Source organism: Symsagittifera roscoffensis, chromosome 8 (genome assembly GCF_963678635.1).
Source record: "Symsagittifera roscoffensis chromosome 8, txSymRosc1.1, whole genome shotgun sequence".
Classification (NCBI taxonomy): domain Eukaryota; kingdom Metazoa; phylum Xenacoelomorpha; order Acoela; family Convolutidae; genus Symsagittifera; species Symsagittifera roscoffensis.
This window is the reverse complement of record NC_087069.1, coordinates 29,748,032-29,771,863: the sequence shown is the minus strand read 5'-3', so window position 1 is coordinate 29,771,863 and position 23,832 is coordinate 29,748,032. Positions and strand designations below refer to the sequence as shown.

General features: G+C 37.2%; 1 protein-coding gene across 1 annotated transcript; it reads right to left on the bottom strand.

Moving 5' to 3' along the window:
* Positions 1-333: 333 nt before the first annotated feature.
* Positions 334-23,414, bottom strand: LOC134853727 (stress-activated protein kinase JNK-like). The gene is made up of 8 exons (XM_063869733.1): positions 23,271-23,414; positions 22,993-23,133; positions 16,409-16,759; positions 12,317-12,411; positions 11,968-12,125; positions 11,508-11,687; positions 10,947-11,151; positions 334-1,416 (listed from the first exon to the last, which is right to left on the bottom strand). The coding sequence occupies exons 1-8, from the start codon at positions 23,360-23,362 to the stop codon at positions 1,271-1,273; spliced, it is 1,368 nt and encodes a 455-aa protein (XP_063725803.1). The 5' UTR covers positions 23,363-23,414; the 3' UTR covers positions 334-1,270.
* Positions 23,415-23,832: the final 418 nt, after the last annotated feature.

The following is a 23,832-nucleotide window of genomic DNA, read 5'->3' as shown; positions in this document are numbered from 1 at the left end:
GAGAACTCAGAAAAGTTTCATCTTCAATGTATGAATGCATGCTTTGGTATTGACTCTACCAGCTATCTTTAAGTCAGATGAATCAGTACGCTACACGGTTGCTTTTAACGGATACGATATGATGAAAAACAGGTACATAGTTTAGACAATTTTCGATTTCAGTCTACAGTCTACAAATACATTTTCGCCAATGGGGCAAAGTGAGCCTTTCTACTATCTCTGCAAGCTAGAACATTACCACCCTGTCAAATTTCAGATAATTTAGAACGATAATTTAGATTATTCTGGTAATCAAACGTCAGATAAAAATTCTTTCAAACTGATAGCAAAAACTGAAAATTGGTATAGTTTATTCTTCATTACTTTGCTAGTTGATTTATAACATTGTTAAAGTTCATTTACAATTTGAAAAACAAAACATGAACCAGGCTGGAACAAAATTATTATCCGAATTAAAGTAGTCGTGAAATTATCATTGCATTATTCGAATTCATCTCAATAAAAATAAAGAAAAGTTAAGAAGCAAGATGGAAGTTGAAGTAAATGGCCCAAAATAAAATCATTATTAAACAAAATTTAAATACAGTGATTACAATACTATTTTTTTAAAAAGCACAGTTCAAATGAGATAATGCTTTTTTAGTTAATTTGTGAAGTTGCTACAACTAATACATAGAGTAATTTCGTTGAACGTAACTCAAATCTATCAAATTATCATCGGTTTAACATGGTAAAGTGCGATTAATAGAATTCAGATAGCAAAATATGTGCTCAAATTTCAAATTTCATGGCAAATAGTCATTGCACGAAATTGAATTATAAGCAACTTAACAACAACGAGATGTAAATTGACCTTTTCATAGCAAATCTGATTTTGAGATTGTAGTCACACGTTAGAAAAAAAACGGAATCTCAGCTTAAATACCGTACATTTATTATATTTCATTAAAAAGGCACTATTCTAAGGTCAAAACACAAGGAAGTGAAACAAGGCAAGACATACAAAAACAGAAAAAAAACTAACAAAAAGACGAGCTAGTTTCTGTTTTGCTTATTTTTCCCAAACCAGTCTGAGAATTAATTTGCTTTAGATTATGCAGAAGCAGTTTGGCAATTAAATACAAAAACAATTTGAGATTATCAAACAACTAATAAGTGCCCAAATTTGGAGGGATGGAGGTTTGAGAAAAAAAAGAAACCAAGATTACTTTTTTGTCAATATCGTTTTATTTATAACTAAAAATTGCTTTAGAAATAGTTTCTGAGCTATCTAGAAGTTTCTTGAACTTAATTCTCCTTGTAATGGTGACTCATCATTATGGTAGGGCGCTGCTTCTGTCGTCATCGCAACTACACTGCCATCCTCTCCCGCAACATGATTTGATTTAGACCCACCACCTTGAGTCGGATCACCACCTGTGAAACAAATTTGATCCAAGATTGTTTCTTACACAGGCAAAAACTAAGTTTTGAAAAAACGTAGTTAAAACATCTACACAGACGCGAAGCGGAGCTTCGCATCACATGCGATGCCACATAAATAGCATTGCAAGCTATCAGACAGGACAAGAAACGAGTACTAAGTCCAAAAAACGGAAAAAAAATTCAAAGAAACCACAACTAAAAAACTTCAAAATGTTGTCTGGAATGATGTTCTATTTGCAGAAACACATAAGACGGCGTTTAAAGAAAATTAAAACACAATTTTGACGCTCTTAAAACTCTTTGATTTTCTAGATTATTTTATGACTAGCATAAAACAAAACCAATTTGAGAAAAACTTGATCAATAAGTAAACTTTTTTATTTCGCTGGGAAATCTGGAAATTTCATTCTACTTTCGAAAGTATAAGTCGATCACGTTTTTCGTGACCATTAGACTTTTGCTGTTCGATTCTGTTTTAACAAAAGAAATGTTGACCTTAAAAAGAAATCAAAAGTCAAACCGCAAAAAAAAGTAAACTTGAGCTGAACAAATTTTAAAGACTTTTCGACTTAAAATGAGCATAGAGCAGCTGAGCATAGAGCAATCTTAGTTGTGCAGAAACGAGGCTGATAGGTACGGCACAAGCGCAAAAAAAACAACTAGCAAAAAATGCGTGAAGTGCGGCTTGCTTAGCAAAAAAACAGCCCAATCTTACAACACTACGCCTGCAATCTCGTTTGCGCAAGTAAGTAGAAATTTTCCACTAAGCTTTTCCTCTAGCCGGAATAAACTTATTGCCCTAACCATCAGTCCCCGATAGGAACTGGAAAAATATGTTTTTCCGCGCAAAATGAATTCATCAAAGATAGCTCGTAGGCCACCGAATTTGCTATCATATTGAAGGCCTTTCACACGTGATTCGAGAAGAAAGGCCTTTCACACGTAATACAGAGACACAAGTTCTCTGTATCGAGAAAAAAGCTACCAGCCCATTTCTATTGTTATTTCAACAAAAACTTAGCAATTAAGACCTTGGTAGTTTGAGCTAGTTATCTAGCTCTAGTCCCCATGTGCCATGAAATCTTAGCAAACATTTAAGGGTTGAAAACTTTGCGCTGCTTGCATAGATACCCTTTACTTCTGCCACCATGTCAAATCTTTTTCCGAACAAACTGATACTTTTATCGCCCAAACAAATAAAGAATGTCCCAACTAGGCCCATTATATAAGACATGCAACACAGTTCACGTCAAGTTACACAAATAAAAACTTTGCAAAATCATATTTAGACGTGCAATACCAGTTCAAAATGTTCAGACACGGAAGCGATTGCATTTCAAGTTTATAAGTAATCAGGAGTACCAGAACGCATTTTGAAACAGAGGTGAAGCGACCTTTGGACCACCAGCGGTATCACACAACAATTGAAAAACAGCTAGCCAAAAGAAAATCCACTGAGTGTAAAACTAAAACATAGCCAACTGACAGTTAGAAAAGAGTAATGAAGGCAAGGAAACTGAAAAAAAAACGGTGTGCCATGAAATCTTAGCAAACATTTAAGGGTTGAAAACTTTGCGCTGCTTGCATAGATACCCTTTACTTCTGCCACCATGTCAAATCTTTTTCCGAACAAACTGATACTTTTATCGCCCAAACAAATAAAGAATGTTCCAACTAGGCCCATTATATAAGACATGCAACACAGTTCACGTCAAGTTACACAAATAAAAACTTTGCAAAATCATATTTAGACGTGCAATACCAGTTCAAAATGTTCAGACACGGAAGCGATTGCACTTCAAGTTTATAAGTAATCAGGAGTACCAGAACGCCTTTTGAAACAGAGGCGAAGCGACCTTTGGACCACCAGCGGTATCACACAAAAATTGAAAAACAGCTAGCCAAAAGAAAATCCACTGAGTGTAAAACTAAAACATAGCCATCTGACAGTTAGAAAAGAGTAATGAAGGCAAGGAAACTGAAAAAAAAACGGATGTTTTTTTTTTCAAAAAAAAATCAACTTTGGAATTTCAAAGAAAAAAAATAGACGGCCTTAAAGCTCTTTGAATTTGTAGAACAATTTATAATGGACAATTTTTTGTTTAAACTAACCCAATTTGAGAAAACTGGATCAATAGGCAAAACTTTTACTTCACTGGTAAATCTGATAATAAATTAATTTCCATTATCGAAATTAGAAGTCGATAACTTTTTTCATGACCTATACACTTTTGCTTTTGATAGTGGAGTTTGCCTTCCTTTAAACAATCGAAATGCACTAACAATGGATGCATCGCGAAAAATCAAAATTGAGCGTGAACAAATTTTAAAACGTTTTCCTGAAAAAAAACATCAGCAAGAGCTATATGAGGGTACTCACTACGTTCATTACTCTTAAAAATGAATAAACCAAAATTTTATTCGTGTTCCTCAATGAAAGTTTTTAATTTTTGAACACAGGCGAAGCGGAGCTTTGCTCTACTCGCGATACAAGGCTCTTTGGGTGGGCGTTTCTATTCGACAGTCACGACGTTGCAACAGCACAGTCCCAAGACCCACCTATCCTACAAACAACGCCCATGTCTGCGGGTTTTTCACCAGGGAACATCTGGATCCAGCACGCCTGTTCCTACGAATTTTGGCTGGAAAGTCGCTAAGTCGACTTGCAGCCGCGTTCCACTTACAGCTACTACAACAAGGTGTTGAGAGCAACCCAAAACCAACACCACGCGCGATTTGTAATTGTAGTAATTGGAATATAACCGGTGTTTAGTGTGGCCGAGGAGGTTGGGTGCACTAGAAGGGCACATCTTTGCGATCCTCTAAGAACTGGACCAAAGTTTTAGTAACCAACAAAATTTCAATGGCAACCAAGACCAAATCCAAGTCAACAACAGCCAAAGTAACCAAGTCAGATTCAACATACTTCAATTCAACTGCAACGGCATCCGACAAACTAGACAGCATCATAAACTTGATGCAAAACCAAAAAAAATTAAAGCTGCAGCGCAGCAGGAAACCAATCTTAATGATAAAGCCACCATAAAAGCACCCACAGGCTATAGTATAATCACAGAAAACCTTCCCAAAGACAGAGGCAAAGGGGGTAGACTTACCTTTCTCATTAAAGACTGTGTGCCGTTTCAAACCCTGAAACTAAGCAAACCCAACGGCGACAGTCACATTGAGCGGCAGGCAATTAAAATTGAAATTGTCAAAACAGCATAACGATCATCAACATATACATTAGCCAACTTCCAGCTGCACCAGTTATTCAACCACCTATTCACCCAAGATGATTGTATAATTGTTAAATACTTCAATGCCCATAACCCGTTATGGTATTTCAGTTCTACCCCAGATGCCAGAGGCATCAAACTAGCCACAGAAATAAGCAATGCCGACCAAGCCGTCCTGAATGAGAAAGCACACCCCAGAGTGACGAACCCCTGTAAAAGCTCTCCAGACATAAGTATGGCCAGTTCAAGCATAGCTTTGAATATTGAGTGACTAGCACACCAAGCACTTGGATCTGACCACACACCAATTACTCTCAGCATTGAATGCGACATTGAATTTACCGAGGCTTCCCAGCGTACATTTAAAAACTTCCGGAAGGCGGACTGGGACGGGGTTGAAAACTCCATAGAAGATAGCGGATTATTCTAAGCCAAATGACGTCTACAAAGCTGAGAAAATTTTTCCGAAAGCAGTATTAAGAGCAGTCTGAAAATTCATTCCTCAAGGATGCATCAAAATGACAATACCAAATTTCCCCCACTGAGGCTTAAAAGCTGGCCCAAAGCAGAGAATCACTCCAAGAATCAAAACCCGGAGACCCACTTATACCTGAAAAAAAAACCATTAAGTTATCAGGAGCACAACTGGAAAAAATGGGTAGAATTTGTAAGTCGCCTGACTCACAAACGTATTACCAGCAAGCTTTGGAGTACATTAAAATCTCTGTCGACGAACAGCAAACCTTGCGCGCCCAATGAAGCCAATTACTTTGAGGAACGAAACGTACCAATTTTTGACGTCAAAAAATGAGCCATTAAATTCAATCAGCAGTTCAGCCCACGCCCCTCATCAATTACTAAAGAGCGTCGCCACACGCCAAGAACTTTGAAGAGTTTAAAAATTGAACATAGTGTTCAAAAGCCTCACTCTTGCCAAGGCGAAAAAAAATTCAAAAAAAGGTACGGCCCTTGGCACAATCCATAATGTGCCTGTTCACCTGCACCATATGAGTTCAATCGCCATGCAATATCTAACAGAGGTCATTAATATTTCGACACAAACAGCTACCATTCCAAATGTGTGGAAAGTAGGAAGAATTATTCCGCTGCAAAAACCAGTTAAATCGGTCGATGATTCCAAAAGTTTCTGATAGATCACGCTACCTTCCCCAATTGCTAAGGTCATCGAAAAGCTGCTGCTAAATGACTTTTTCAATTTCCCCTTAGCAGAATACCAACATGGCTTCAGAACCGAAGATTCAACTAAAACAGCTCTGAACATCATAACTAACAACATCAAGCAAGGTCTCAACAAACACAAACCATGTGATTGTACCCTTTTAGTAGCCTTGGACCTCACCAGCGCCTTTGATATTGTTGACCATAACGTACTGCTCAAGGATGTTTTGGAAGCGGATTTGCCCAACAGCAACAAACGATGGATAACGTCATACTTACAGGGTCGGATCACTTATGTCGAGTATCGGAATAAAAAGTCAAACATGGGGTACCACAGGAAGTATTATCACCAATGCTCTTTAATATTTACATGAGCAAGTTCCCCCTACCGCCAGATCGGGTTTCAATTGTTATATATCTTGATGACATAGCTCTGATGACTTCAAATTCGAGGGTAGATGAGCTTAAGAGCCATATCACACCATACCTAGGAGAGCTGCATAGAAATTTGCAACTCTCCGCGAACAAGTCATCATCAACCATATTTAGAATTTGGACTAAGGAAATATCCGTTAACCCCAAGCTTGAAATTAAAAGTCCCCATTCCGCTTAAGTCAAAACCCAAACTGTTGGGCGTGGTCTTTGACGGCCTGTTTAGTTTCAATGAACACGTCAAAACCACCACTGACAAAATACAAAAGCGTAATAATGTCAAAAAAAGTTGTCCGGCAATCATTGGGGTTGTTCCAAAGAAAAACTGACACTGACATTCAAGGCCATCAGGCGCAGTGTTCTTAACAATGGAGCACCAATCTAGTCTCCATCAATCAGTAATCCAAACTGGAACAACCTCCAAGTTCAACAAAACCTTGCCCTTAGAACAAAAACTGGTTGTTAGAATATGACAAATATTGATGAGCTTCACAGGGAAACAAAAGTATTGCCTGTAAAGACTCACACAGATATGCTGGTAAAACAATTTCTAGTGAGATGCCACCAGTCACCGCTCCGACTATCAGACAACCCAACATCCAGTTGAACGAATCATCAGACCCACACTCCGCACCACCTACGGTGTTTAAACCCAACAACATCTGGATGAGAGCTTAATGTGTCGTAAAAATAATAGGAAAGCTTTGAAGGTTATCTATCACAACGAGGTTAAAAACTACCTTCAAAGCTATTGGAACGTGTACCACCTCAAATATCTGACAATGAATCTGAATTACAGCGGATAGCGCGGATACGGCTTGCTCAACTTCGCTCCGGGTACAGTCCGCTCACTAACTCATACCTAAGCCGTATAATAAGTGAGGTCCAGATAATTCCTGCCCGGACTGTAATGAGACGCCGCACGACGTCCATCAGTTATTTGACTGCACCAAAAACCCGACTGGCCTGACTAATGAAGACCCCTGGCTTCATCCCCTGGAAGTTACTGAGTTTCTCAGACTTTATATCTCTAGGGACCGGGAGAGCTGAACTCCCTTAAGAATCAAATCTCAGTCAAGTAACGACGAAGATGCTGAATTCTAAACAGCACACATCGACAACGACGAAGAACTGACTTCAAAATTAGGATCAGCAATAAACGGTATACATGTATGAGTGGTTACATATAATAAACGGTATTCATGTAACCACTCATGTGGCATACCCCAACTATTCTGCCGGGGGACAAGGGCACTGGGCAGGGACTAGTGGAAACCCAATCAACCTTCATCTCCTACGTACATGAAGTACTGGATAGCAATGGCAACCAAGTAACAAAAACAAAAGAAAGCTCTTCCACAAAATCCCGCAGACGATGGCGTTGGGCGTAGCTAGTACAAAAGCAACAACTTGCGATACAACATTAACAAAAAAAAAGTCTTCCAAAAATTTAAATTTTCGTTTGCCTCGATAGAATTTTTTTCTAACTAAACATGCCAGACATATAAATCAAATTACTTAGCAACGGACATAAACTAACAAAGAATAAAGAGAGCCGACAATCTTTGAGCAGACGCAAGCTGAGCCGAAAATAAAATTTTATTTAAAAAAACTTTAAAGTTTCAACTCCCACCTGAAACTACAGTGAACAACGCTTTCACTTACAAGTACAAAGTTGCTTACAGCACACGCAAACTCCGTGATGTGGTTATCCGTGATATGGCAACAAAACTTGAGCAGACAGACGAAAGTCTGGAAAAAAACTCAATTGCATACATACTGAAAAAAAAACACGGTCCGGCGGGGACTCGAACCCCAGACCTTTGGGTGCAAAGGCAACGACATTATCTTTAGGCCAAGATAAAAGGAACCCGAAATTTGTTAGGTTTCGATAATGAGGAAAAGAATTGTAAAGAGGAGATAATTTTTAAAAATAAAAATAATAAAGAGAAGATGTGTAAGAAAAGCTGTTTAAGGGAAAAGGCTAGTTCACGATTATACAACAATTGCTATCGCAATTGTAAAAATGTGCCGAGAAAACAATTGCCAAAGTCAAGTTATTTTAGTGTTCATATTGTTAGCAGCCGCGGTATAGAGGGCAGCTGATCCAAAAAAATTGTCATAAAATCGAGCTACGCCCCAGTCCCCTACCACAAACGCATGAAACAAATTTCATCCAGTAAACGACGTATTGAGGCGGCAATTTATAAGATACAACAGACGTCGAAACCATTTGAGTCTAACCCTCAGAAAAGAAAAACAGATTGAAAGAGGAAATTATATAAAATCGCATTAAATTTACAAACTACAAGATCACATCATAATGAGAATAAACTTAGCAGAACCCCTTAAAACATAACCAACAAACAGTTGGAAAAGAGTCAATGAACGCAAGTAAACAAAAAGCTGACTTTCAAATTTTAATTTAAAAAGTGCACGGCATTAACGCTCTTTGATTTTCAGCAACACTTAACGATTAATTTTTTTTGATAAAATTAACCTTATTTGAAAAAAAATGATCAAAAAGTGACTTTTTTATATTCCGCTGGGAAATTTGAAAATTAAATTCTACTTTCAAAACTAGAAGTCAATCAAGTTTTTGTGAGCTTTACACTTTTGCCGTTCAATAATGGAGTTAACTTTGACTTAAACAAAGAAAAAAATCAGTAAGAAATCAAAAAGTAAACCGCGAAAAATAAAATTGAACACGAACAAAATTTAAGTATTTTCCTGAAAAAAAAACAAACAACAAATCGCCAAGATCTATATAAGGATATCCAATACAGTCAATGCTTTGGAAATTAAGTCGATAGAAATAAGCAGAAACACCATTGTCCGACAATTAAGAGTTTTAATTTAAAAAATTCGCGCCTAGCCGTAATCGAGCCCACCACCTTTCTAGTCTCAAGCATGAGCGTTACATGTGCAGAAAGTTATTGGATTCGATCTTGAGTTGAAGCCAGTAAAATCTCATGCTCAAATTCTGTTGAAAACACTTTTCACGAGAAATTTAATACCAGGTTACAATAACCTTGCTAATCGCAAGATTCATAACATAGCCATTCGAAGATTGGAAAAGCGTTATGAACACAAGTGAACATAAAAAAAACACTGACTTTGTTGAAAAAAAAATCAACTTTTGCATTTCAAAGAAAAAAATTAGATGCTCTTTAAGCTCTTTGAATTTCAAGAACGATTTACGATTGGCGCTTTTTTGATAACATTAACCCAACTGGAGAAAACTGGATCAACCGGTAAAGTTTTTATTCCACTAGAAATCTAAAAACTAAATTCCATTTTCGGGACTAGAAAACTTGCTCGTTCCTTTTTGGATAGTGCTATTTACGTCACTTTCAGCAGATGAATTTCAATTGAACTCAAAAAGTGCATATATATAACTAAGTGCATCAATATTTAGACTTTACCAAAAGAATGTTAATTGAAAAAATTTGGTTATTTTCAAATTTCGACAAAGAGGCGAAGCTGCGCTTCGCAAACTAATGAGAAAAATACATACACTAGCCACAAATACAGCAGAGAACAGATGCTATGAAATTTGCAATACTGCAGCTCGTAATTATAATAAAACTGCAACCAAATTGACATTTTTTATTTGCGAGTTAGGTTGGAAAAAGTAGGTCCATAGTAATACACTATGCTCGCATGCATGTTCGTAGTGTAAAAAAGAAAGTAAATCAAGCTCAAGCTCTTTAAATTTCAAGATTTTTTTTATCGTAAGCACTTTTTTCTTCAAGATATCTCATTTAGAGAAAACTGGATAAAAGTATCTTTTTTTATTCTGCTGCAAAATCTGCGCCGCCCTGGTCCGTCGCTTCACTTCCAAAACTATAGATCGATCACGTTTTTTATGAAATTTTACACATTTGCTGTGTAATGGTCGCGTTTGCCTTGCTTTTAACAAAAAAATGATCTTGACTTAAAAAGAAATCAGAAAACAAACCGCAAAAAAATCAACTTTGAGCTTGAAAAAATATTTAATCATCACGACCTATATAGGTGACATTATTTTCGTTCTTTTACACTGAGTAACTGGTCCAATCTGAGGATTTTTGTTCCGACCATTGAAACTGGTGAGGAAATTTGCATTCGAGTGTGTTTTAGTTTTGTTTCTTTTTGTTTTCCTCACAAAATGAGTTACCACAAATAATCATCGGACTGGGTTGAGTGATATATCTTATTAAAGCCCTTTCAGTTGTGATTTAAACAACATCAAAAATCCCAAAATTGGGTGACCAGGCTTTACATTAGCTTATTTATGCTTAACTTAAGCCTTGAAAATTTAATTTAACTCAAATAAAATTAGTTTTCGGAGTTTATAGAGCGCCCTATTAGGTTTTAAAAAGATCAAAAAAATTGAGAAGCAAAAATTGAAGAAAAAAAATTTCACCATTTTTTCTGGTAATGTTTTTCTGGTAATGTTTTTCTGGTAATGTTTCAACAAAAACTGTTTTTTCAATTTGCCTGTTTTACTATGACTGTTAAATCTGCCTAAGTTCTAGTTTTTTTGTTCAGATCCTTTTATCACACCACGCAGACAAAACGACACTAATTTGAAAAACAAAATTTTGTATTGTTTTAGATTATGGTCGCAACATTGTGCTACTTGCACAGTAACCAGCAAACCTTGTATTTATTTGCAAAATGATATACCTGCTACACTATTTGCACCGCCCTGGGCCGCCGCTTCTTTATTATGGTCGATCACTTCCTGCAGTTTGTCTCTCTTCACAAAATACGAGTCGCGACCCTCGTCGAAGTTAGTCAGTTCTGTCCAGATCAGATCTTTCCACTCGTTAACTGTCAGATCTTTCTCAGAGATTCCACAGTGTGTGTCTTCTAAGATTGGCGTGTTTATCTAAACCAATAAACAAACATGATCTAAATGAACATGACCAAACTTTTAGCCGTTTTTTTAGGTTGAGTAGCAGAAGTAACAAGTCTAATATAGTTTTTAAAATTGCAGTTTAGAAGGAACAGAAGAATGATTATATTAAAAGAGACAAACCTTGCTACATTCAGTTGGAGCTGCGAAAGATCAGTAATTATTAACTATTTGCCCATTTTTCAATGGGCAATTCGATAGTCATTACAGCAGATTTGAATTTTTGCAACCTAATACCGACGAGGTTTGAAAACCCTCGATAAGGTTAAAACGTAGTCATATATTCTTAATGGATTATCAACTCCGCTTCTCTATTATTGATGATTCACCTCTGAGTCTTCGGCCCATATACGAACGTAGGGATGCCTCAGTGCATCATCCACTGAGATCCTCTTCTCCGGGTCTATCTGGAGCATCTTGGAGAGGAGATCTCTGGCTAGCATGATTGTCTCAGCCCCAGCTGAGGGGTTCTGTGGGTCAGCTTCAGGGAAGAAACTATCGGGAAACAGCTGCAAAACAAACACTCTATTGAAAGTGACATGACAAAAACCAACACAAACACTATCACGATAACTACTGAACCGGCAATATAAACCGAGGCCGGCAAACACTAAAAAACGGCGAAAAACAGGGTAACAATGTACGCCAACATAAAATTCCCATTCATGAGTTATTTTGATCACACTTAAGATTACAACCAAAATCGCGAATATTTGGTTTTTTCAACACTACGGAAATCAATAAAAAAAATTCGAAATGAACTATTTAGATGTGCGAATGTTTATTTACCCTTTCAAATGGCAGCCCCTTGACTGGTGGCTGGGACTCCACATACATGCACACACTAGGCTTCAGTCTACTTCTGAACTCCCTCGGAGGAGTGCCCAACTGCTGGGTTATTTTGTTCCACTGGTCAATGTAGTCCAGACCCATAAACACCACTTCTCCTGAAATAAGAGTCAATTGCATTACTAATGATAAGAACTAGTTCTTATACCAACTGCTGATTTAAAACGACCGATTCAAACCGAAAACAACAGCATCGATTTACCAACCAATTCACTAATCATATGATTGCACTTCCGTGGGGAAACACTTCTCAGGCGCACGTCATTCGTTCTGGCTGGCAATCAATTACCTTTAAGCATTTCACCGAAGATGCAGCCTACAGACCAGACGTCCACGTTTTGATAGTATCCCATGCCTAAGATCACTTCTGGAGCACGGTAGTACCTGAAACAAACTTTGTCTTCATGTCATTTTACGCCAAATAGGGATATAAAAAGTACTCTGGTCACAAAAACAAGTGAGTAGCCGATTTCTTGTAGTAGAAAGATGTTACACATATGCATAGCGGAGCTTCCCACCACTTGCGATACAACACAAACATAGAGGGCAAGCTAGTCGACACAAAAATGATAAGAAATCAAATATGTCTAGAACAAAATTGGAAATTATATACGTTTATCCACAGAATACAGGTGGAAAAGGGTCAAAAAACGCAAGTAACCAGACAAAATCTGACTTGCTTCTTGAATGAATCGCAACGTTCGAATTTCAAAGAAAAAGAAGATGCTCTTAAAGCATTTTGAATTTCAAGAACAATTTATGATTGTCAGTATTCAAGATATTGATGCAAAAATTCAAGAAATATTCGGTTCTACACAAAGACGAGGCAAGTCTTCGCACCACGTGTGATACTAAACAAAGATAATATTGCAAGCTAGCAGACAGAAAACAAAATGAAAACCACTAAGTAAATAGACATGAAAAAATGCCAAAATAACCATACCTGCAATAATGTCTGTTTTTTTATCCAATATGTTCAATTTGAGGAAACACGCCCAGTAAACAGCCATTGAGCCAAAAACAAAAAACGTTGACCTGTAATGTTCTGAAATTCTAAGCTTTAACGCACTTTCTCGCCAGCTTTCAAAAGGCGCAAAATTAGGTCACTAAGCAGATGAAACATGCGCAGAAACAATTTAGGCCGAATAAAGCTTTACGGCAAAAAGAAAACTATGCAACGTCAGAGTTGGTAATATATCAATAACAGAAGTGAGTGGAAAAAAGCTTTCAGCTAAAATAAAAAATGCTTGTTGCACAATAAAGTTTGGGAAAAAAGGAACAAGGCGACAAAACATAACCAGACTAACAAAACCCAAGCCTTTTGTATTTCCATATTCAGACCAAGTGTGCTGCAGAATCCTAACAATTTGAAATATTTATCAATCAAGCTTTCAAATGATTCAAGCTTTCAAATTTTGTTTAACTACTTGTTTATCCAAAAAAGCCTATATTCCCGTGTGGACCACCTATGTCAGAAAAGCTAGTAAAACAATATCATATTTGGAGCCTGTGAAAAAATTCTAGCCATACAACTCTCATGGCTAGATTTTTTGGAGAAACATGCAAAAGTATATATTTTTTTTATCTATAACGTAGGCCAGTTGATCAAAAATATCAAAAAACTCATATATCCAGGTGTGCTCATGTATTCAGCAAAGATAAAATTTTTAAAACGCGATTGTTACTATACACTTCGGCTAGTAAAGATTTAAGCAACTTATAACGACGAAATCTCTTTATTTAACTCCTTGCGCCTGATGTAAAAAAAATCAGATAAATTTCTCAAAACTTTTTCAGATTTAGATGAAAATCCTAATTATGTTTTATTTAAATGAGATTTTAAATTTCGTTCTTACCTATGGATATCAATTATCTAGTATTTCTGTGTTTGGATGTTCAAACAATGAAACGGCTATTAGACAGTTTAAAAAAAAACTGAAAAAATTGATCGGAGAATTTTTGAGCATACTTCTACTTCAGAAGAAAAAATCACAATAAAGCTTTTAGAACTTCAAATACTGTTTTTCGTAAAGAATCTTATTTAGTAACAAGTAGATCAATACATTGATTTTCATTCCACTTGTGTTCAGATAAGCGAAATCTATTTTAGAAACTAGAATTCAGTTACCTTTTTCGTGACCTTTCCAATTTTGCTTTTCGATAATTGTAAGAAATAAATTTGAGGGCGAACGAATTTTAGGAACTAAATCTGTCAACAAAGTTCTTTTCCGTAACTACCAAGAAGCAATACACTTGCTATTGCAAGTGTACAACACAGAGGCTAAGCTTAGCTTCGCAAACACAGGCGAGAACACGACAAAAAAGCAGCTCTATAAAGTGCAATACGAAAAGTAGAAATAAGCCTCGAATGAGCAAAAAATTAAGCTATGTCTGAGATTCAAATCTGCGACCTACAGATTAAGCGTCTCACACATTAATCACTTAGCCAGAGAAGCCTAGTAGTTAATGGCCAAACACTAGTCACAAATGAAGCAGAGAACAGATGCTATGCAATTTCCAATGCTACCGTGTTTATTAGTGTAAATAGTGGAGTCAACTGACCATTTATCTCATTCGAAAACGCAAAAATCTGATTTTTTTTCCGAAGAAATAAATCTACTCGAATATTGAATCATATTGTGCAAACCAGGCTGTCAATATGAAACATCATTCAGCATCTAATTCGAAAATCAATAACCTAATTTTTAAGAGCTAAGAGCACAGACAGACAAACAACATTCGTGGTTATGACACATAAAACAAATTCGGGAGCTAACCGATAAGCAAAATTTCATTTCGTTCATGACCTCTGTTGTTTAAGAGAAAGCGAAAATTTTGCTTACCTATCCTATCCGTCCACACATAAGTTATTTTGTGAGCTGTTATTTGTTACACAGGCGAAGCTACACGTTGCAAACCACACGAGAAGACGGTAAAAAGTAGCTCTAAAAATCACAAGTAAAGAAATGCCTTAAAAATCTTTTGCTATTTGCCGAATTCGAATTTCTGACCGCGAGAGTAGGAGACCACGATCACTTAAAAAATTTACCAACACTAGCTACAACTAAAGTTACCATTACATTGCCAATGCTAGTCAGCAAAAGTACCACCACATAAAATTAAAACTAATTTAATGTCTCAGAACTGAACCTCCGACCTGTAGACTAGCTCGCGTCCTCGCACCTGCGCCACGGTCACTTGAAAACAAACAAGATGCCCCAATTAAAGCTGAAGGGATATAATTCATAGTTTTAAAGAAAATTTACAGATGCGAAAGTTAATGCGTAATTTTTGAACGAAGCTCAAAAAATGGGACAATCGGTCAAATATTTCATTAAACCATAGCGGTCCAACATTGCTTTTTTGCAAAAACTAAGCCGTAGCCGTTATGTAGAGAAAGCTCCTAGCTCAAAATCTTTTGATGAAACCCATAACTTTAGATTTAGACAGCTTTGTTTTTAGAAAAAGAAAAGAGTTTTCTTAAGCTGTCAAGTTTCAAATATTTATTATTCTTTAGGGCCAATTTTCTTGATTTTTAAACAAAAACAAGGGCGTACAGTTTAAGAGGCTCCCATAAAAAGTTCCTTTAATTCAGCTGTTAGTCTCATATTTGGCAAAGAAACTTTTGAGAAAATGAAAAAACAATAAAAAAAATGGTCAAAAATTCCCCATTGAGTTTTTCGCAGGCCGTGGGTAAGGTTTAAAGAGTTTAGATGAATATGCGGTACAAAAAAAAGCGTCTGTTTTTCAACCACTTTTTCGTAAATTAAGCTGCCACAAAAAGAAGCAAATTCGGTTCTGCTTAAAGCTGCGAGAGATCGACAAAATAAATCACCAGCTTGGTACTTTCACGGCCAAATATACCTTTCTTTTTCACTAACATGAACCCAACTAGAGAAAACTGGATCAATAGGTAAACTTTTTATTTCGCTGGAAATCTAAAAATTAAATTCACTTTAGAAATCGTTCACTTTGTTAAATTCACAAACTAGAAATCGTTCGTTTTTTCGCGCCATTTTTACGTTCGTATTTGGAGAATGCTTTTTACGTCACTTTCGGCACCTGAATTTCAATTGAACTCAAAAAATGCATTTATATCTAAGAGCAATCATAAATGCATCAATATGTATGAATGCATATCTGTAGTTATTAGAGACTTTTCCTGAGAAAAAAAAATCAGCAAGACCTATATAAGAGTCTTCACTACGTTCATTACTCTTGAAAATGAACTGTCGTATAAAACATGACATAGGGAAATATTATCTAGCGAAGGCTTGACAAAAAAATTATTTCAGATACATGCACACAAATCAATACAAACACAACCACATATTGTTAGGAGTGAACAAAAAGCGTATATTATCATTATGCAAATGCTCACCTGGTAACTACATAAGGCGTCATCGTGAACGACTCGCCAGCTGTCCTGGCCAGACCGAAATCAAGAATCTTCAATGTGCAGTCAGACCTAACACCAACATTACTAGGTTTCAAGTCCCGGTGGATTACACCGGTTTTGTGCATGTGCTTCACTCCACACAGCATCTGGTACAGTAAGTAAGATTGCCTTTCGTGATCTAGACGCATGTTCACTACTTGAGTGAATATTCCGTCCATCTTTTCCATTACGATGTAAATTTCATTCAGCTCATCTTTTGAAACATCAGAGCCGAACACGTTCAATAGGCCGATGATGTTCTTATGGCAGATTTTTCGCATGAGAAACAATTCCCTGAAATTTGAAAACCCATTATGCTGAGAATTCAAACACATATGCTATGTACAATTTTTCAAAGTTATAATAATTGAAAAAAGAGACTTCAAATTAATGCGACTTCAAATTTTCATTGAATCAGCAATAGTTCATTGTTTCGAAACTCAAACCTTAACTCTCGATGGCGGAGAAAGCACTCTGATTTGATGTTACATATCCTTGGAACTATTAAACATGATTATCATAACAAGTTGGCTAAATTCAGGGCTAGCCTAATGGTTGCATGTTTTCAATTGGAGGAATTGAGTATTCAATTAAAATTTTTTCTTTGAATTTTGTTGATGATTTTTAAAAAGCCACATGGTTTGGAAATTTATTCTTCTTCGAAGTTATGTAACTGGTCCACATGATGAAGGACTCTTGAGATTAGTGCTGTAACCTTGATAAATTGCAACTTATGATTACCATTAGACCGCTAAACGGAGCAGGACCATCTTCAAGCAGGCTCACACGTTCGGGTTTTTCTCCTCTGCAACTTAGTAGATCCAAAAAATATATATACAAGGAAGATAAACCCACTTGAATAATAACTCCTATGCTGGCGTTTTCACGGGTGGTGAGATAAAGGACCCAAAACTCTGACAAGACATGAAGTACGCTTCCACAATCGATCAATATTTTGAAACTCTCGTGATCAAACTCAGGGCTGTTGGTGTAGAGACATAATGTTGTTCTTAGTAGGTGCTCACAAGCATCGGTTCGACTGCAGCCCCAACTCGTTTTTGTCGATGATTTTTCAGTTCTCCACAATTGTAATTGTGGAGATAGATTAGTTGCCCCTATTCCAGTCCTGGGTAAACTCCCGTTCTAATGGAGCAGTTTTTCATACAGAGAACCGAGCAAACCTCCTGTGCCCGATTCTCGCGGGCAGTTTTTAATTAGCGCGGAGAACTGACAAAAACTCTTAATGTGAATTGGTTTTTGTTTCTGGGGGAACCTACAAAACCCCTCTTGTCCAGATGTAATTATCAAACCCAATTAGCGACTTGGACAGGTTGGTCCCACAGGTCATTATGAGGATCATAAAAACAATTACGACAGTTGTTATTGTTGTCTTTATCGATTCTGGTTAAGTAGCTGTTGAGATGAGTGCTATATCCGCAGCGCAGTTGAGCAAGAAGGCATCTAATACGACGAGGAATGCGACTTTCTACTTGTGCTACATGGAGATTCGTTGAACCTATCATTTTTGCAGGGCCACTCTTTATACAGTTATTAACTTCCTTTAGGTGAAGTTTTTTCGAAGCAAGCTTGTAATCTGATGGTCAGATAGATATATCTTCGTTAAGGAGGTGTTTTTTTCATCAAGGTATTTTTCAGCCAGACTCCGTTTAAACTTTCTGGATTATAGTTTAGGTGTGTAGTTTGATAGTCAACTCTATGGTTGGTGAGCTCCGACTAAGAAATATTTACACATCACTTCATTGTGTTTTGAATGGCAAGATTTCGGTTTTGCAATAAGATGCTTACTGGAGCTCATTTTAGGGCAGATAGTTGCAACTCTTAGAGCATTACTTTAATAAAACTGGATGTCATTCATCTGGTATTGCTAAGCGATGGCGACCAGAGTGGATTAGCATAATTGAGAAAACTACGCCCAATGGCTTTATAAGTAACTTAGTGTTTCTTTACTGCAAACCCAATTAGTACCAAAAACTGTTTCAGAAAATTATTCCTCGTTTTTAGTTTGTTCGTGATCTTACTGATGTGGTGCATAAAAGACAAAGGATTAACAAAAGATACGCCCAGGATTTGTTGCTTGTTGGTAAAACATTCTGATTCATGGCGACATTAGTTTTGTGTTTGGCCTCTCTGGTCCAAGTCGTGAGGAGAGTTGCTGTAGATTTGCCAGATGAGAGTTAATGATTTTGATTTTCCAACTAGTTGTGCAGATCTTTTAAATATGGTTAGACTGGTTTTTCCAACTTCTAGCCATCAGGACCTGTGGTAGAAATGGTGATGTCATCAGCATAGGTGGTAATTTTGATGTTGTTTGCTGATGGGAGAGGTATAGAGGACAAAGATACTAAACAGGACAGGCAACAATACTCCTCCTTGAAGAACCCCATGTTTCATTCGTCAAATTTGTGATCTTTTTGTCTCTAAAATTGACATTAGTAGCGCCCTTGTAAAGATGTTATGGTCCATCTTTTAGTATATGTAAAACAAATTAAATGTCTTAAAGCAAAAATACCGTGATCATATGTCAAAAGCAGCGGTGAGATCATGAGCAAACAATAGGGTTCTGTGAGGCAATCTCGGTTGGTTAAGACCATTTTTAGAATCAGTAACAATACAGTTAAATTCAGTGTTCGTGGATCTATTTTTCCTAAAGCCATGTTGATGGTCGACATGGCTATATTGGAAGATTGATGTTATTTAACCATCTAATGAAATTCTTTCAATCAGCTTAGTAACTGGAGACACGAGTGCAATCGGCCTGTTACTTTTTGCCTCCTCTTTTGTTTTTCCCGGTTTAAGGAGTAGAGGTATTTTTCCAATTCTGCGGTATGATTGATGAATTTCGTAGACATGATCATAAGGCTCTATCAGGAAATATTCTTTTGTTCATTGGCAATTTATTTGCAACGACACAATGAATAACTCGTTATCAGCACACAAAAGCAACGGTTTAACAATTTTCTCAGGTGAAGAGCTTGGTGACGCACTTCCACAGAATCCTATCGATAATTTGTCCCAGTGATTGACATCATCAAACATATAATATCAAAACGAAAAGAAAGCGATCCTCGAGTTCCGAAGGGATACTTGGAGCCAAATCAGGCACCCCTGACTGAGCTCAAGACATTCTACACAGTACTGAAACAACGTGGTTGTACAATCCGTATTATGTGGGGAACAAACCCAAAAAAGGATATTGAACATAAAGAAAAAGGCACTTGCGAACTCAGGTACTGTTTTACCTCGGTTAGTCCTTGCTTTCATTTGTTCGATGAGAGGCACAGCAAGTGACATTGTTCAAATACTTTTGTACCGGTTGTATTTTTTTATTGCTAAAGGACGAGCAAACGCAAAAGCAGGCTTCCATCAGCTCTTCGTTTAGCATTCACTTTTGAACTCCTTTGACGAATAACGCTTTTAAATGCTTTTTACACGCATCGTACAATATAATTTAGATTAAACCTATACGATCATTTTAGTCGAATGGCACGTGGTCAAAACTGTCGTAATAACTGGACAGAGTTTTGAGGTATGAATAAGGTAGAAAAGGACAAACATTTGAGGTAAGAATGAAGTAGAAAAGCACTATAGATAGTGTCTCTGGCCCTCGAGACAACGGCTATAGAGCCTATGCTTCTTCTCAAAGGTTATTTAAATGATTTGCTGCTACATATCCTTGGAACTACTGAATATGATTATCATAACAAGTTGGCTAAATTCAGTGTTAGCCTAATTGTTACATAAGTTCCATGTTTCCATTTGGAGGAAGTGAGTATTCAATTGAAGTTCTATTCTTTGAATTTAGTTGATTATTTATAAAAAGCCACAAAATCACGTTCGGAATTTAGAATTTTAACCTTCTTCGAAGTTTTGTAACTGGTCCACATGATGAAGGACTCTTGAGATTAAAGCTGTAACCTTGATAATTTACAACTTCAGATTGCCATTAGTAAAAAGAAAAGTTTTCGCGATTGTATTTCGGCTACTATAGTTTGAATAAACTAAACAGAGAATAAACTCTCTCAGAACATTTGTTCTTTAATAGGTGATTGGTGTTGGAGAATTGAAGGAAACTAAAAAACCTATTCCGGTCCGCAATGCTGTTGGGAGATGAGCAACAGCGATGACGATTCTTTCTTTTATTAGCCAAAAGGTAGCTTTTCGTCAAAACTGTGCGTCGAGACCGCTAAACGGAGCATGCTCACATGTTCGGACTTTTATCCTCTGCGATTTATGAGACCCAAAAGAAAAGGTATACAAGGAAGATACCCCGACTTCATTAATAATTCCTATACTGGCGTTTTCACGGGTGGTGAGAGAAACAAACGAAAGTTCTATCAAAGATAGAAGTACACTCCCGCAAGCAATGATGACTTCAAATTTTCATTGAATCGATCATTATTTTGAAACTTTCGTGGTCAACCTAAGTGCTGTTGGTGAACGAAGTACTCTAATGCGGAGAGACATTGTCGCGCTGGACGCTAACATGGAATACTTAAATGTTCATTGCCCATTCATTTGGCACGACACAATGAAAACTCGTTGTCACAACACACGGGCAACAGCTTCACATAACTCACAGATCGAGCGCATGCTGACGCCATCAAGCTGTAATAACCCAGAATCTTGTCCGTTAATTACCTTCATAGGACGAATAATCTTACCACCCCCAGCATTTTCGAAGAGCTTTCAATGGTCAACCCACTGGTTGCCATCATCAGACATATCAAAACGAAAGGAAGGCAATGCTCGTGTTCGGAAGGGATACTTGGAGTTAAATCAGACTCCTATGACTAAGCTTAAGACATTCTACACAGTACTGAAGCAACGTGGTTTTGCAAAACGAATGATTGGAAAAAAAAAAGAAAAATAAACCCAACAAAAAGAGATTGAACTTGAAGAAAGCCGGAGAGGACTTGACTAACGCCGGCGACATCGTGTTCGACAAGAAGTAATGGAAAGCGTTTCTGCAGCAACGGCAAAAACACCTGCTTGAAAGGGGCGAAACACTGTCGGTACGCGGTCGGGAGCAGGAGGTGGTAAGCAGGCGGCAAGAGATAAAAGACGACGACCTGACATGCAGGGCAGACGGTTGTGGCCAAGTATGCAAGAGCAAATCGTGTAGGGCAACATACGAACGACGGGGTCACCGCCCGGCGGGGAAGAGCTTCGTATGCCCAGGATGTCCGAAGGGCTTTCGAGAAAAGTGCCATTTGACAAACTACTTCAAGGCTGTAGAAGTAGAAACCAGGACGACAACAGCATTACCACAAATCGCTTCACGGGCTTAAGGTCAGTTGCCCGGGATTTTGAACACAGATAACGAAGAACAATTCAGCCAGACACATGACCAGAAAAAGGTGTCAAGCTCCCAATCTCCGAACCCAAGGCCCCAGGGCGTAAATGGGAACAAGACAAGACAAAAAAGGCACTTGGAAAATCAGGTACTTTTCCCCCTTCTTTAGTCCTTGCTATCATTTAGTCGATTGAACGGTACAGCCAGTGACATTGTTCAAGTACTTTTTGTTACGGTTGTGTGTTTAGATTGCTAAATGATAAGCAAACACAAAACCAGACATCAATCAGCCTCTGAATCTGAACATATATGCTCATCTTGCAGCGCAGATTTTTTCTTTAGCCTTCTTTTTCTTTCCTTTGACGAATGACGCTTTTAAACGCTCGCACGCTATAATTCCGAGTAAACCCTCGAGCATTTTAGTCGAACGGTACAATGTCAAAACTGCCGTAATAACCTTTTTCAAACAGGACTCATCTGACATCAAGAAAATGGAATTCCTTGCCCATTAAATTACGAAAATTAGACATTACCACATCAACGTTCAAGAAAAATTAGAAGTTCTACACTACTGAAATGCAATCTAATTTTATATGTACGCATACAAATACATGGCGTGAATTTCATTTTCATTTGTATATTTGCAAATTTATGTTCAGTTTTAATGGTTACATGTCAGTATTTAGACAACCTCGTATTCAGACTGGTCAGTATTTAGACAAATGCTGTTTCAACCAATCAGAATCGAGACAAAGAATAAATTAATAAATAATTATTATTTATTTTGGATTATTTATGCTTTTTCTCGATTCTGATTGGTTCATACAGTATTTGTCTAAATACTGACCAGTATGAATACGCGGCTGTCTAAATACTGGCTGCACTCCAGTTTTAATTGTTTTCCAAGATTTAACATTGCTTACAATTTTTAAGGGTGAACATTATTGTGTTAAGTTTCAATTTTTACATTTAACTTGATAAATTCGTCCCGTTTTATTTTACGATTTAACCCATTTTAAGCAAACTAATATGAGTAACTAATCTGACTATATACCTAATATATACATATGTACCTATTACTACCCATATGTACCCATTACTGTACTAATGCAACTGCTATTGTGTGAAGTAATTTAAGCATTTTCATTCTTCTTCATTTATTTCGGAAATTTAAGCCGTTTCCAAAAAAATGTTGAAACTGCACTTTGTTCACCTGTAAGCACGCTTGGCGTGTGTTGCGTTCTGGAAAGGCCTATAAAGCTTTTTAATTGCTACTGGTTGGTTTCTCACGGTGTCCACGGCTGCACATACACATCCTTGAGCTCCCGTTGAGATGAGTGAGAGATCACTATACCTAAAATACAACACAACGCTAAATCTAATTAATTGCACAAACCAGAGACCATTGTTAACATTGTTATGAAGCTGACTCTCTTTGTTTTTTTTTCTTGGTTTTTCTTGTTTCTTTTTATGAATATTAAAGTATTCTACCTTTTTAGCACTCTGAACAAAATTCTATCTCCATTGTTTACTGTAATAGTCACTGAGTGATACTCTGAAGGAGGATAACGTGCTGCACTCATTTTTGTCTAACCATACAAGCCTGGAAAATAACTGAAACTAAGACATAATTAGCTGTTGCAAAAAAAGGCTCCCTTTTATAATCATTTATCGGATCAAAGGAAAATTCCGGTTCAAAGGAAGACAAACTTAGCCTATATGTAGTGATAAACTTATTTAAAAGATGTTTTATGTTTGTGCCTGTTTGTCGGGCGCCCTTTAAGGGGTTTTAGAGACAGGTATTTCAAGTAGGTCCCTGGCCTGGAGTAAGGAGTTCCTGGCCCAGGGAGTTTCGTGGTGCGCCGCTGGACCTTCTGAGCTCGGGTGAGATTGTTCCTTAACTGCGAGTTTTATAGCTTTTGTATTTTTCTTCAAACAAACTTAGCGAAAACAGTATCAAAATCAGTCCTCCTAATTTTTCCAACTTTTTTGAATGAAGGTATATTCCCAGAAACGTGGAAGTTAAGTGAAGTTGTCCCAATCTTCAAAAATG

What these genes read in the sequence shown, in the direction of transcription:
- LOC134853727 (XM_063869733.1), bottom strand. Translation starts at nt 23,362, where the DNA reads ATGAGTGCAGCACGTTATCCTCCTTCAGAGTATCACTCAGTGACTATT. An exon ending in CACGCCAAGCGTGCTTACAG is followed by an intron (nt 16,760 to 22,992) that starts GTGAACAAAGTG and finishes TTCAAATTTCAG; the next exon opens with GGAATTGTTTCTCATGCGAA. An exon ending in AGGGGCTGCCATTTGAAAGG is followed by an intron (nt 11,688 to 11,967) that starts GTAAATAAACAT and finishes TTTGTTTTGCAG; the next exon opens with CTGTTTCCCGATAGTTTCTT.